At 44.1% G+C, this 16187-nt stretch overlaps 1 protein-coding gene across 10 annotated transcripts in view; it reads right to left on the reverse strand.

Annotated features, from left to right (window-relative positions):
* Nucleotides 1–4556: 4556 nt before the first annotated feature.
* TBC1D31 (TBC1 domain family member 31) overlaps nucleotides 4557–16187 on the reverse strand; it is an 80628-nt gene continuing 68997 nt past the window's right edge. For 6 of the 10 annotated variants that reach the window (XM_060393691.1, XM_060393687.1, XM_027972927.2 and 3 more), the window contains 4 exons: nucleotides 15226–15420; nucleotides 14144–14270; nucleotides 6835–6927; nucleotides 4557–4910 (listed from right to left, as the gene is read on the reverse strand). In XM_060393691.1, the coding sequence (XP_060249674.1) occupies nucleotides 4777–4910; nucleotides 6835–6927; nucleotides 14144–14270; nucleotides 15226–15420 (549 nt within the window). In that variant the 3' untranslated portion in view covers nucleotides 4557–4776. The remainder of the gene's footprint in view (nucleotides 4911–6834; nucleotides 6928–14143; nucleotides 14271–15225; nucleotides 15421–16187) is intronic. The other 4 variants (XM_060393689.1, XM_027972928.2, XM_060393690.1 and 1 more) reach the window with 1 other exon arrangement.

The raw sequence follows: 16187 nt of genomic DNA on the forward strand, positions 1-16187 counted from the left end.
TCAGAATAATGCCCTGATTGATAAGAGGGTTGTGGGGTAAGCTGATCATATATCCCACAACCCTCTCCCTCACCCTGTCTTTAAAAACCATTCCCTGAAAGCTACTGGGGGAGCTCAGGCCTTTAGAACATTAGCTGCCTAGACTCCTTGCCTGGTGCCTTGCAATAAACACTGTACTGTCCCAGTGTGGATAGATTGACTGCATGCAGGCGAGTGGTGGACCCGATTTTGGTTCAGTAACAATGACTCAGATCTGGTTTTGGGCCACCAGATGTTAAGATTTCCTGTTAGATATATCAAGCAATGTTTAATAGGCTGCTTATCTGTTTCATTCTTGGGGAAAACATAATCTTTGATAGCTAAGAATCTCTTAATACTTCTCTGCTGCCTGCAGCTGTAAATGGTGATCTTGGTGGCTCAGACAGCAAAGAATCTGTCTGCAGTGTGGGAGACCTGGGTTTGATCCCTGGGTTGGGAGGATGCCCTGGAAAAGGGAATGGCTACCCACTCCAGTATTCTGGCCTGGAGAACTCTAGGGACAGAGGAGCCTGGTGGGACCCCTCCTCCATGGGGTCCCAGAGAGTTAGACGCAACTGAGCGACTAGCACTTGGCAGTTAAGCCACTATCACTTGGCCTCTGCTTCATGAATCCATCCCATCATCCCCACTGAAATTAGGAAGCATATCAATAGGCATCTTTTTAAGAAAATTAATATTATTTTTGGCTCGCTGGGTCTTCGTTGCTGTGCATGGGCGTTTTCTAGTTGCAGCTAGTGGGGGCTACTCATCGTTGCCGTGGGTTCTGGCTTCTTATTGTGGCGGCTTCAGTAGTTGTGGTATGGGGCTGAGTTGCCCTGAGGTGTGTGGGACCTTCCTGGACCAGGGATCAAGCCTGTGTTCCTTGCATTGACAGGTAGATTCTTAACCACAGGACCACTAGGAAAGTCCAACAGGCACCTCTTGTCACAGAGGTTTCCAACTTTTCAGGTACTCCCTTCACTCAGTGTCTTAAGAAGGGAGTGTCTTTAGGGCTGAGCATGAAGCTGGGAAGAGAGTGAAGTTCGTATGTGCTGCATCTGTTCCTTTGTTGGTGCCTTTCTGTAGCTTCATCTACATCACGCGAGGGAAATTCTGGCATCTCCGAGTGGTTAAGGAGGCCAGCACTGAAGCCATTATTCTGTCAAGCAACCAAGTAAACTGTAAGAGATACTTTCAATTGCATGAGAGTGCCGGCGATCCATTCACGGTCTGTGAGCTCCAAATGCGCTCTTCAGGGCCCTCCCTGCAACCATGGGTGGGACCCTTTATGCGCGTCTCCCCAGTGTGCACGGTGGTCGGCTGCCAGTGGAGGGCGCTAGAGGCCACTGCAGAAGGAGTGGGGCTTCTCCGTCAAGCCCAAGAGGTGGTTTTCTTTATTCTGGTTTACTGCTTTGTGGTCCCTCGGAGGCTGGAGTGTGTGGGGACACCCAGGGTGCCCTGTCCAGCCGTGTGCCCGGAGCCCACAGCCCAGCCTGATGACTGCTTTGCTGCAGTCTCCCTTGGCATGTTCCGTTCCTGTGCCAGAAGCAGCACCCTGGCCTGCCCTTAGGGCCTGGTCTCCAGCCTTGGTTTGTGGGTGCCCTGGGGGGTGGTTCCCCATTGTTCCCAACAGGGACCCTTGCACGCTCCCTGAGGTGGGCGGCGAGCTTGTTCCCCTCACGGGGTGAGGGCAGGGGCGGGGCCCGGGTCAGGCTGGAAGGATGTGTTAGGTGGTTTGCCTGCCCCTCTGGTGGCGCTGTGCTTAGGGGACCTGTGCAGTGCCCTGCTTTTTCTCCTGATACCCAGTTTTTGCTCTCAGCTCTCAGAAGTGGCAGTTGGGTTTTTTTGGTCTTTTTGTATCTTGTCCATAATTTGTCCCAGCTGTGCATGCGTGCCAAGTTGCTTCAGTCATGTCCAGCTCTTTGCTTTCCTTCCCATACATTCTGAAAATCCTGAATAAATGTCAGAAAGAATGCACTGAGTCAACAGTATTAAAACTCTGAGGCGTGAACCACTTCCTACATTGCCAGAAGCGTAAAGGGAGGTTGTGCTGTCACTTCGGTCGTGTCTGACTCTGTGCGACCCTATGGCCTGTAGGCCCCCTGAGCTCCTCTGTCCATGGGATTCTCCAGGCAGGAATACTGGAGGGGGTTGCCATGCCCTCCTCCAGGGGGTCTTCCCAACCCAGGGATCGAACCCGCATCTCTTAGTCTCCTGCATTGGCAGACGGGTTCTTTACCACTAATGCCACCTGGGAAGCCCCCAAATGTGCTTGCACACAGTCATTTTGAGTCCCTTACAGTTCCTTTGTATTCTGCTGATGGAAACATTTGTCCAGGTGCAAGCAATGCAGCACAGGGCCCGGGTCCCAGCCTGTCTTACTGGACTCTCCCCTTTACAACATGGCCGTTGCTGGCCAGGACACACACCAGGCCACACACCGCTCTGACAGCACTCAGGGTCCTGATTCCCCATGAGCTTTCGCTCAGCAGCCTCGGAGTGCCTGCACCCTAGGGACTTACTTTCTGCTGCTGGGTGGGCACGTGGGCCAGCTCTGGCCCGGGCAGCCCATCAACCCCTCTGCTGTCCAGTGTGTCTGAACCTGAGCCTTGGGGAGAGAGGGGTTTCTTTCTGAGCTTGTCCTTCTTTGGGTGCTTTCTCAGCCCTAGGTACCCTTAAATATTTGGCTGCGCTGGCTCTTATTAATAGTTGCCATACTCAGGATCTTTGTTACCACGTGTGCTATCTTTTAGTTGGGGCATGCAAATTCTTAGTTGTAGCACATGGAATCTAATTCCCCTACCAGGGATCAAACCGGGGCCCCTTGTGTTAGACGCTCAGTCTTAGCCACTGGACTACCAGGGAAGTCCCTCCTTTAGCATTTATATAGTATCATAGTTTAATAACTCTAACTTCTGTTCAAATGATCTGGTTTGTCTCCTGATTGAACTTAGCACTGATCTGAGATGAATCATTAAGAATGCTAAGAGCACGCACATTAGTAAGTTAAGCCTTTGCCAGTCCTCGAAGTCATTACCACTGTAATGGTCAAAGTGGAGGCACTGTGGAAAGCCTTGGCACATGTTCAAATCTTGCTCAGCATCAGAGAATTCAGACCAGAGAGAAGCCATGTGAATGCAATAGATGTGAAAAGCTATTTAACCAAGTCAGTAACGTATTCGTCACCGCTGGACCCATACTGGACTCTTTAAGTGGAGTCGACGTGGAGAGGAATTTAGCTGAAGGCCTGCATTTCTCCAACCAGAAAGAAACCCTGTGAACGCGATGTAAAAAGGCCTTTAGGAACTGCTCTTCTCCAGCTAGCTCAGGAGGAGGACTGGAGAAAAGCTCTGTGAATGTAGCCAGTGTGGGAAGAATTTTAGCCAAGCTCAATCTTCATTCAATTCCCCAAGAATTTATATTATGAAGGAACTGGGGTCAGGTTGAGGATAGACTGTCAAGAGGCAGGAAGAGATAATCAAAAATTTACTTCATTAAATGTGATAACCTTTGAAGTGACAACCAAACCCACGTGACTGAAGAGACTCAGCCAAGTATCTGAACTCTGCTAAGCCAGCGACTTTATCAAGGTTATTGGGAGAATCGTAGGCTTAGAGAAAACCGGAAGGAGGAATGTAATAAAGAACTTTATGTGACTGAATGTATAACTCACTTTCACTGGATGAACAGAAACTTTTTGAAGAAGTTTAAAATATTATAAAAGAGGACTCTGTGTAGTTTGCAAAATCAGTATGAGTGGATATAAATTCTAGTAAAAGAGGACTTGAAGTAGAGGTCAGAAATGCGATAACCAGCTAATTCTAGTTGGCAGAATCACAGTATTTTAGAAGTCGAATGCTGTTGGTGAGCTAGAGATTACTCACCTAAAGTTCCCATCACACCCAAAATATTTTATATCCTGTTATTTTGTTGTGGCACACGCCAGTTTGGATTATGAAGGCATGTTTGCACCTAACTGAAAACAGACAGAAAGATAATGAGGCTGACAAGGTGCTCCTGGGAATCCAATGCCTTGCACAGTGATGGGATATTATCTGGGGACTTTGGACAAAAGAGCATTTCGTTTACCATAAGGTTATACTTTGTGCCAAAAAAAGTACTCTTCTGTACAGTGCACTGTGCGTTAAGCACTATACCAGGAACCTGACCGTGTGCTATTTCTACGCTCCTTTTAGAAATGGGTTCAGGGAAGTGATCTGCCAGCCAAGATGATGAAGCCGGGAGCAGCTGTGCTGTGGAGCTGTCGGTCAGTGCCGTGCGGAGAAGCAGAGACAGCGGCTGGGTGCGGTGAGTGCAGTGGGGTCGCTGGTGAGGGGAGGCCCGGCTTCCCAGGGACGGAGGGGCCGTGGGGTGGGCCTCTCCTCACTGCTCCTGCTGAGTTCAGGTCCTGGGTGCACAGCTGTTGAGATGCTGTCCTGTTCTTTAGTTCTCCATTTATCCTTAAAATAAAACCTCATCAACTTAAGTCCCTGAGGTTCATGCCGGTCCCTGAAACCTGAAAGGGCCTCATACAAAGCTTTAAAAGCTTCAATATTTTTTTATTGTTAAAAGTATAACAATAATAAGCCATTTACAAGTCCCAAAGCACCAGAATTAAGAACACATAATTTTTATACACACATTTTTCATACAAAAGGTTGATCTTTATAGGCATATGAAATAAATAATCTGAAAATCAGCAGCACTGATTGCAAAATAAGTATCTTGTTCTCTGACTGTCTCAAGGTGACCAGCCTCCTATGTAGCCAAAAGGTGAGGTGTTTGACATCTGTTCTGAGCCTGGGTGGCAAGTCTCTGGCGGAGGTTTCTCACTCTCTCCATGAGATCCTGTTCCATGGCGTCCCAGTGCATTTTTCTCTGGTTTAATGAAACTTGGAAACAAAATTTAAAATTAACAGTAGTTAGTTTGAGCAATGGTATAGCGTTTAAAGATAAATACGTTGCAAAGACCAATAATGAATATTCTAAACCAAATTTCTTACACGGAAAAGCCTAACGTATTACCTGGTCCTGTGAGGTTCCATTTGCAAGTCAAATATTTGGTGGATTGAGCGAATGCTATTAGAGAACTTATTTGCTTTTGGTTATCTTTTTTTTTTTTGGGGGGGGGATATAGATTAACTTTTAAATCAGGAAGAAAGCTTGTCTAAGAGAGAATCTGAGTTTTTTACAATAGTAAGTTTTTTCACCATGGTGTTTATTGTAATGAGAAAATTCCAAGGTGCCAAAATTAATAGTGAAATATACACCATGACCACTTTCTAATGATTCAATACATAAATGAAGTACTTTCTACAATGACCAACACAAGGAAAGTCCAGAATCAAGCTTAGAACATTACAATGTGTCTAAGTGTAACAGCCATTTCATTTTGATTTAGAGGGGTAGTAAATACTGGAATTCAATAAAGAAGCATCTTAAAAACATACTTCTCTGAAACTTACATACCCAAAGAGCTCCAATTTGTGAAAACTATTTTCCCCCAAGGAATAAAACATTTATGCTTTTTCATTTTGTTGCCAAGTAAGAAACTTGCCAAATGTCAACTCGATTTTGAAGTTTAGAATATCTAGTTAAAAATTCTGATGTGTTGGAGTAGAGAACAGTTGAGAATCTTCTGTACTTTCATCTGACTTATGCATGACCTTTGGTTAATTTCATATCCTGACACAGTGTTTAGAGATGCACGTAAGAGTATGTATGTTAGTGAATGTATTTTATACCATACTGGAACTCATGACTTGTTGTTAGGTGTATTTTTATAAAGCTGGTCTTTTGGGGACATTCTATAAAAATCTGTTCTTCTAAAAGAACTCAAAGGACCTTGTGAAGTTCTGCTTCATTTATATGACAGTTTTATTGAAGAAGTGGTTGAAGAGTCTGAGTTTCCTGTCCTCTCCCCTCCTTTTAAAAACAAATCAAGTCCTTTACAGGGGAAACTGTTAGCTCCTTTATGGGCTAACGCTGTGACTGCATTTCTGGAAGATGTTTCCATTCTAGCCCATCCCTTCCAGAAATAAACAGAAACCTCCAGTGAATCAAGTCAAGGGATCAAAAGGCAACTGATCAGCACGGAGCCCTTTGCCCTTAGCAATTCTGGGCGAGCTGGCCCCGCAGTGCATCTTGGAGTCCAGAGCAGACTCATGTTTCCAATGGTTGCTGGAGGCAGCTCAGCCCAAAAGAGGCAAGCAAAGGCAAATATGGAATAGCTCTGAAAACTAATCCTGAGATTTTCTTTTCACAAGGATGTGAAACAGCAGTTACGAATATCATTCAGTCAGGGACAGACTTCCGCCAGCGCCTCCAGCTGCGCTTCGGGCAGCAGTGCTGTGCTGAGGAAACAGTCACATTAATGACGCCTGGCAAACCTTCCTTACTTGGGGTTTGGTCTGACCCAGTTTTCCCCCAGCTGGAAACTTGAGAATCTTGCTGCTTCCACTTTAGGATTTCCATAATCAGTGCCCTGGGAAAATGGTCTCAGTGTGCTGTAAGGATAATTTAAGCCACAATCTTGCCTTGTTATTGTTTAGTCGCTGAGTTGTGTCTGACTCTTTGGGACCCCAGTGGACTGTAACCTGCTAGGCTCCTCTGTCCATGGGATTCTCCAGGCAGCAATACTGGAGTGGGTTGCCATTTCCTTCTCCAGGGGATCTTCCTGACCCAGGGACTGAACCCGTGTCTCCTGGGTTGGCAGGAGGATTCTTTACCACTAAGCCACCTGGGACACCCCCACTCTTGCTTAAACATTGCTAAATCTAACATGATAGGAGACATCTTTCTTGTTCATTGACTTACTCTGTGTCAAGGACTCCATTTCAGAAATGTCATTTAATTGTGAGGTTCTAGGCAGACAGCCTGAGGCGACCTGTTCATCTCGGCACTTGGGCACTACAGTTATAAAAGTGGAAAAAAAATCAAAGAGTAGAGTGTATAGAAAGCCTTGATTAATTCCAAATGGTCCCTAGTAAATTAAAATTGCCAAGGATAAAAAGCCCCTTACTTTTCTACTCTGGGAAGAATGTGGTCACAATTCAGAAGGCAAACAAATTGCCATTACTGAGAATTATAAGCTGAGCTGAAAGTAAAGTACTTTAAAAACACCTTTAGCAAAAACAAAAAACCAACAGACAAGTGAAAAATACAGGTGCTAGGACAGAGATCCCAAACGATTGCTGGGAGAGACTATGCAATGTGGTTAGCAAGCCTTTCTTGAGAACAACTGGGAGCTCATCACTATTGGCTTTACCCAAGCGGGACCTGATCACAGGACATAGCACACCAGACGCAGCGATGGGCAGGTTTTACCCGTGCTTCTTAAGACTGGGAAGCATGGCAGCGTTCCACACCTCGCCAGTGCCTCCTATATTTTTAATCCCCATCCTTTAGCTTTGTTTTTGCTGTCTCCTAACTCCTACAGGTTTACATCCAATAAGGTACTAGAGTCTTTATTTTTTTGATCCTAACGTCGCTTAGGATGCCCCTTCCTTTGTACTCCTGTCACTAGGACCCCAAGCCTCCACGAGTCGGACCCAGACTGCTTGGGTCACACAGACTCAGCAAGGTGATGCCTGCTTTTACCTGGGCTCAAGAACTTCAGCTAATGGTTTCAACTCATAGTTTTAGCTCAATCAGTCTTTGTGATAATGTGTGTGCATGCTAAGTCGTGTCGACTCTTTGCAACCCCAACTGGAGCAGGTTGCCATTCCCTTCTCTAAGGGATCTTCCTGACCCAGGGATCAAACTCCTTTCTCCTGCATTGCAGGCAAATTCTTCACCCCTGAGCCACCTGGGAAGCCCAAGGAAATGGATTACCAAATGACTAATTTGAACTGGTGTCAGGGAATAGAATATGAGTCATCTTCAAGTAACTGAAGGGCTGTCATGTGGCAGAGGTAGTAAGTGCATTCTCCAGAAAAGTTTAACTGTAGTTTATTTACAATGTTGTATTAGTCTCCAGTGTACAGCAAAGTGATTCAGTTATGTATTCTTTTTCATATTCTTCTATATTCTGGGTTATTACAAGATACTGAATACAGTTCCCTGTGTCATACAGTATGTCTCTGTTAATCCCATACTAATTTATCCTTCTCCCCCTGCTTCCCCCTTTGGTAACTATAGGTTTATTTTCTGTCTGTGAGTCTGTCTGTCAATAAGTTCATTTGTATCATTTCTTTAGAGTCCATGTGTAAGTGATACACTATTTGACTGTCTGGCACACTTCACATGGTATGGTAATCTCTGTGTCCATCCATATCGCAGCAAATGGTGTTACTCTTCCAGGCTGAGTAGCATTCCACTGTGTGCATGTACCACATCTTCTTATCTAGCATCTGTCAGCGGACATCTGAGTTTGCTTCTGTGTCTTGGCTATCGTGAATAGTGCTGCAGTGAACAACGGGGCGCATCTATCTTTCTGAATTTGTATTTCTGTCTTTTCTGGATACATGCCCATGAGTGGAATTCCCAGACCATATGGTAATTCTATCTTTAGTTGTTTTAAAGGTACCTCCACACTGTTCTCCATAGTAGCTGCACCAATTTACCTTCCTTCCCATCAGTTGTGTAAAAAGGTTCCCTTTTCTCCACACCCTCTCCAGTATATTTTTAGAAACTTTTCTGATGGCCATTCTGACCAGAGAATGGGCTTCCCTTGTGGCTCAGCTGGTAAAGAATCTGCCTGCAATGCAGGACACCTGGGTTCAATCCCTGGGTTAGGAAGATCCCCTCGAGAAGGGAAAGGCTACCCACTCCAGTATTTTGGCCTGGAGAATTCCATCAACTCTATGGTCCATGGGGTCAAAAAGAGTCAGACACAACTGAGCAACTTTCACTTCACTGACCAGTGAACAGTTTTTAATCCGAAGATTTACAAAAAGAAGAGTAGATTCAACTATATATAAGGAAGGAACAATTTTTAAATAAAATAGTGGTAGAAGATGGGATAAGGCACTGTGCTCACAGCTCTGTTAGTGCTCTGGCATAGGCTGGGCAACAACCACTGCAGAGGTGACTCACATATCAGATCCTGCCAAGTCTCATGTGTCCTCCCAAATCCATCCTGCCCACAGCTGCTTAATTCATCCTTCCAAAGGGCTGGGTTATAAACATGGAGGGGCCAATGGTTCCCTCCTTTGCTTATAGCAACGTTTCAAACACTGCGGAGCAGATTCACCTGTAAAACTTTAAAACAAAAATCTAGCTTTCCAGTTTCTATCTTAGATCTATGAAATTAAATCACCATTGGTCAGGCCCTGAATATATATATTTTTTAATAATTTTATTTGTTTTTGGCTGTGCTGGGTTTTAGTTGCTGCGTGGGCTCTTCTCTAGTTGCAACGCCCAGTGCTCGGCCTCTCGTTGCCGAGCACGGGCTCTTAGGGCGTCTGGGCTTCAGTCGTTGGGGCAGGTGGGCTCAGGAGTTGGGGCTCCCGGGCTCTAGAGCACAGACTCAGTAGTAGCGGCTCACGGGTTTAGTTGCTCCATGGCAGGTGGGATCTTTCTGGACCAGGGATCAAACCTGCATCTCCTGCATTGGCAGGCGGATTCTTTACCACTGAGCCACCAGGGAAGTCCCTGAATATGTATTAAAAACAAAACAAAACAATTTGTAATGCACCTAAAAAATTGCTGGTCACTTGCTGATTATCACAGAAAGGTAAAAGGTGAAAGTTCTTTTTTGTATACTTCTTGTACTGTAGCTTGCTTATTTCCTTCATTTAATTAAAGTATTTATTTTAAAGCCCCAAAGGTGACTCTTATTATTTAAAATTATCTTTTTCTGAAGTGGTACTACATGTACCACACAAAATTCAAAAGGAGCAAACTAAATTTCCTTCCTTTCCCTAACCGCATTCCTTGGCTGGGAGGGAAGCCCTGTTCTCGGTCTTCCACAGGTCACTCTGCTGTCTGCCAGGCTGGTAAACAGGATGAAGCCCAACTGCTCAGCCTGGCACTGAAGGTCCCTGTCACTCTCTCGAACCATCCTTGTATGGAAGCCCTCTGCACCAGTTAGCCTAACCTGAATCACCATGACAGGCAAGTTTCTGCCACTGATTAATTATTTTTAACAAGTTCTGTCTCGGACAAGGTGGTACTAGTGGTAAAGAATCTGTCTACCAATGCAGGAAACATAAGAGATGTGGGCTTGAACCCTGGGTTGAGAAGATCCCCTGGAGGAGGGCATGGCGACCCTCTCCAGTATTCTTGCCTGGAGAATCCCAAGGACAAAGGAGTCTGGTGGGCTACCGTCCATGGGGTCGCAAAGAGTCAGACATGACTGAAGCGACTCTTATACGAGGGTAGCTCATGGAGGCCTTAATTGGTCAATCCACAAAAATGGTAAGGAAATGGGGTGTGTGTGTGTGTGTGTGTTGGGTAGGTGTGGGTGTGGGTGTGTGGGTGGGTGTGGGTGGGTGTGTGGGTGTGTGTGTGTGTGTGTTGGGTAGGTGTGGGTGGGGGGGTGGGTGTGGGTGGGGGTGTGTGTGTTCCTGAGAGAGATCCTTGGGGAAGCCTGCACACCCTGAGGGGTTAGAAAATGGTGTAAATCAATGTTAGAACTGTAACAAAATTACAGATCACCTAGTCTATACTCTTCTCATTTTACAAATGAGGAAACACCACCAGGAAACACTTCCTAATAAACACAGATTAAACACGAGTAAATAAACTAACCAGGACACAGCTTGGTGACTCTGGCTAAGTTTATTTGAGCCGTGTCTTCCTTTGCCATGAAGCTGGGACTAGGTCTTCCTGTCACCTCATCATGAGATCCTGCCTCCCTGAACGGTCCTTCCACTGCTCCAGGCTCCTCCCTTTCTTCAAGGCCCTGTCATTTTAAAAACCTGGTCCAATGGCTCCGCCTGGCCACCAGCATTTACTAATGTCATTAAAACAATACATTTTGTCAAGATAATCCACTTACCACAAAATTCACCCCTTTGAAGGGTAAAATTAGTGTTTTTAGTACACTGAGGGTTGTGTAATCATCACCACTAATTCTAGAACATTTTCACCATCCCCAAAATAAACCCTGTACGCACTGGTAGCCCACTCCCCTACCTCGCCCACCTGCAAATCACTAACCCACTTCTGCCTCTAGAGATTTGCCTATTCTGGACGTTTCATGAAGAGAATCATATAACATGCAGCCTTCTGGTCTAGCTTCTTTAACTTAGCATAAGATTCTCAAGGTCCATCCATTTTGTAGCATGAATCATTTAATTCCTTTTTATGGCTAAGTAAAATTCCATTGTATGGGTATCCCAATTTATTTTATCCATTCCTCGTTTGATGGGTATTTGGGTTGTTTCTCTTTTTTTTTGGCTATTATGAATACTGATACTGTGGGCAATTCAGTATATAAGTTTTTGCAGGGATCTATTTTCAGTTCTCTGGGTGTGTGTCTAGGAGCAGAACTGCTGGGTCACATGCAGCCTCTCTGTGTTTAACCTTCTGAGGAACTGCTGGACTGTTTCCCGCAGCGGCTGTGCCACACCGCATTCCCACCAGCACTGCTCTGGCTTGGCTGGTCCTTGCCCATACTGTTAATGGATTACATCGATGCTAACTGATCCCCGTGGATGGAGGAGCCTGGCGGGCTACAGTCCACGGTGTCGCAAAGAGTCGGACACAACTGAAGCAACTTAGCATGCGAACACAATGACTAATTTAAGCTGAATAGCTCTTCATATGTGTGTTGGCCATCTGAGTATCTTCTTTGGAGAACTGTTCAAATCTTTTGCCCATTACAAATCTGGACTAATTTTATAAGACATTGCTATTCAGCTTCAATTTAAGTTTACAGGCCTGGGATTTTAGGGTCAGTGAGGGCCACTCATATTGTCCAGAAGGTTCCGTTTTCTGGGAAATGGTAAGAATATCCTCCCCATTGCTAAGAGAGACTGGCACTAGGGACCATTTAAATAACCAGTCTGTTGTTGGCACACTTGCCTGTTTCCACTTCCTGTGCCTCCTTTCCAGCTCTGAGTGACAAACCAGGGCAACCACCTGTTGCCTTGGGAAAATGCCATTTTCCCAATTATAGCCGATTATCCCTCGGTTTTGGGATTAAATGACATGGACTTAATTTCTATACCCTGATTAAGGCAATGATCAAATCCGTATACATATGCCTATTGAAGATGGATGACTATCAACCAAACTCCCTCTGACTGGTGAAACCCAGGGATGTTGACAAACGTAGGTGACAGAACAGGAAGGCACCGTGGAGGTGGCAGACCCAAATGTAGGAAGGCGATGCTTGCAGGCAGTCTTCTGCGGTTCCTTCCCTTTGGCTATCTCTAAATTCAGAGGTTCCTGAAAAGTGTCAACGGTTTTCTTCTAATGTGGGGGTCAGTGTGACAGGGTGAGATGAGGGAGTAAGGCAGCGCCAGCCAGTGGTTGGTATCTTCTACAAGCAGGTTTTAAACATAGCTTGCCTAAGGGCTCTCAGTACTATTTGAGACCTAAACTCAAAAGCATGAGAGGTAATGAGGGGTTTCAAAAGCAGCCTAGTTAAATGAGCATGATAGCATCTAATCTCTATTTTTACTTTTCAAATTTGTGTACTATAAAAGTAATTAAGGTAATACACAGCTACATTAGTCATAAAAGCCCCGAACTAGACATAACCCTGGAGAAGGCAATGGCACCCCACTCCAGTACTATTGCCTGGAAAATCCCATGGACGGAGGAGTCTGGTAGGCTGCAGTCCATGGGGTCGCTAAGAGTTGGACACAACTGAGCGACTTCACTTTCACTTTTCACCTTCATGCATTGGAGAAGGAAATGGCAACCCACTCCAGTGTTCTTGCCTGGAGAATCCCAGGGACGGGGGAGCCTGGTGGGCTGCCGTCTATGGGGGTCGCACAGAGTTGGACACGACTGAAGCGACTTAGCAGCAGCAGCAGCAGACATAACCCAATGTCCACCAGTTAATGAATGGATAAATAAAGCATGGAATACCCATACAGTGGAATATTACTTAGCATTAAAAAGGAATGAAGTACTGATGCCTGCTACAACATGGTTGAACCTCAAAACATAATCCAGGTGAAAGAAGTCAGATACAAAGGACTACATATTCTATTTACATGAAATCTCCTGAACAGGCAAGTCTATAGAGACAGGAGTAGATCAGTGGTTGCCAGGGGCTGGGGGGCGTGACAGGAAATGAAGTATGACTGCAAATGGGTATGGGGTTATCGGGGGTGCTGAAAATGTTCTAGAGTTGATTGAGGTGATGGGTGCACCACTCTGAATATATTTAATATATGGTAATACAATACCACTGAATTATATACTTTGTATAGGTGAATGGTATGGCATGTGAATTATATAGCAATAACGCTGTTATTTTAAAAAGTAGTACATACACATTTTTAAAAGACTGAAACAATATAAGGTATAGTAAAATAAAAGTTCCCTGTATCTGTACTGTTTTAGAATTTTAAGTTACAATTTTGATTTTTCATTGAATGCCACTGTAAGTGAAAAGTGAAAGTCACTCAGTCATATCCAACTCTTTGCAACCCCATGGACTATACAATCCATGGACTTCTCCAGGCCAGAATACTGGAGTGGGTAGCCTTTCCCTTCTCCAGGGGATCTTCCCAACCCAGGGATCGAACCCAGGTCTCCCACACTGCAGGTGGATTCTTCACCAGCTGCCACAAGGGAAGCCTTGCACCGAAACCTAATGTTTGATTAGACCCTATGAGAAGCTTCCTCATGCTATTTTCATGAACTACTGTTCTGAGGACCCGTTACGGGCAAAGCACACTTTTTTTTTTTTTTAAACTAAAATTAACTAGATATAGCACTTTGGGAACAAATTATATTCTTGTATATTAAGGGGATGCCCAGGACCATGAAACCATGGAATAAAACAGAATTTTATAGAATGGTTGAGAAATTTTTCTTGGAGCTTTTTTTAAACAGCCCCACCTCCTCAGCCCAGTCTTCCCAACCAAAAAATAGTAACTAGTGATTATCTTTCAGCTGAGCAATAATTTGACTAGACATGCCAAAACACATGTAAGGATTTATCCATGATAAGAGACCATACGAAGTGAATGAATGTATAACACTGAGAAGGAATGCTCACCTTTATCACACGGATGCTGAGCATCATGTATCTCTTTCTCTAGGAACCATCTTCTAGATGTATCTGAAAGAGCAGCAGTTTTCTTTTCTGATTTCAAATGGAAGTCTTTTTCTTCAGCTTCCTCCCACTAGATACAATTAAAAAAAAAAATGACATAACGATTGTGCTAAATGCAAGTTCCTACAGTGAAATAAGCCTGTTTGTTTCCTCTCCTTGCTATTAGGTAGTCTGGGTCCCTATCCTGGCTCAAGGCTATTGAAGAGCCTTGAAAGCAGAGGCACTTCTGACGTCCCTACCACTCAAAGCCTCAGTGCCACGTAAACATGTAGGTCCCAGCTGTCACTGAAATAATTCATTTCAGTACATTTCAGATCTCAACTATTAAGGGCTTGAGGTGTTTTGTTTTGTTTTTGAGTTTTTAAAATTAATGGGTGGAAAGGTGTTTTTGCGAATGAAAGACATACTCCAGGAAGCTGTGCAGAAAAGTTCAAGGACGCAGTTTTCCTGATGATCTTGGAGACAGGATACCAACTCTGGACTGCCTACTCCAGACTTCTTCATGTGAAAAAGAAAAATATTTCTATCTTTGCTTGTAGTTACAGTTATTTTGGGTTTTGTTACTAGTAGCTCTCTATACATTTCCTAACTGTTCAAAGTCTTTTCTGTTATTAGTATAAAAAATTCAGTGAATTAAAGTGCTGGTATACAATGAGCCAGAACAAATACAGAAAGCTGGAAAGTTGGGACACTAATGTAACTTAGAAAGACACTCATTTTTGTCACGTCATTTTTGCATGTGCGCATGCCAAGCTGCTTCAGTCCTGTCTGATTCTTTGCGATCCTATGGATTGCAGCCTGCCAGGCTCCTCTGTCCATGGGATTCTCTAAGCAAGAATACTGGAGTGGGTTAGTCATTCTTAGGTGGCATCAATATTGGACTTTTCTGAGCAATACCTGTTAAAATTAGATCATCTTTAAGATGTTTTCAAACAAAAATTATTTGGTTTGATGCTTTTGCCACTTGATTATATACTATTTCAAGATTTAAATAATTAACAAGAAGTTTATAACATCATTCTTACCTTTTTAGCTTCCCCGTCCATCATGGCATTTAATACTTCTATTTCTTTCTTCCTGTTTTTCCGAAGGAGTTTAGCTATTTCCTGGTAACATTCATTTCGGTGTACATCACTGCACCTTTGTTTATGTAAAGCTTGAATTCGCCAGTCAGTATTTAGACATGCTTGTTCCGCTTTTGCCAAATTTTCTTCAATTAACTAAGAATTCGTAAATTTCAGAAACAAGATCAGACTTGAATACATAAAATACGGTAGGTCCATTCAGTGTCTCCAAGTGTCCAGTACAGATGTTCACAATCTTGGCTGCATATTAGCATCACCTCAGTGTTTAAAATAAACCGATGACCAGGCTCCAGCACAAACCAACTAAATTGATCTCTGGAGCAGTTGGATACTGGTACTTCCAGAGCACTCGCCAGGCGGTTCTAACGTACAGCCAAGGTTGAGAACTTCTAGGCTAAGGGGCGGAGAGAATTAAACAATTTCCATGTTTTAATCCTTTGAAAAGGAGTCAGAAGAACTTATCTTACAGACTGGACAAAAGCCTGTAAGGAAAAAAGGTAGGGGGCGTTATTCTTGGGGAAACAGTCAAGGCACAGAACAGAGGTAGGGAAGTCTTACACTCATCCCTGGCTTTTGGGACAAGGCCTGGCCCTGCCACAGACCTGTTTACCATTTTGCTAAAGGGATAACAAAGTTCTTCCCTGAAGGCCTCAAATTCCATTTCAATTCATTTAAGTCAGCATTTCTGAAAGATACCCCTCCCTCTGAAATTCTGTAAGTTTAAAAAAATTTCTCAAAGATTCACAATGTACCATGTATCTTCAAATCTGGCATTGAAAAGCCTAACTTTTAAGACAGCTTTTTCAATACTTGTCATCCCCATTTTATTTAACACTAAGTTACTGATATTTTACAGAATATACTTGTAAAACGCTGGCTTATATACCAGGCAGAGACCTGAT

This window comes from Ovis aries, chromosome 9 (assembly GCF_016772045.2).
Source record: "Ovis aries strain OAR_USU_Benz2616 breed Rambouillet chromosome 9, ARS-UI_Ramb_v3.0, whole genome shotgun sequence".
NCBI lineage: Eukaryota > Metazoa > Chordata > Mammalia > Artiodactyla > Bovidae > Ovis > Ovis aries.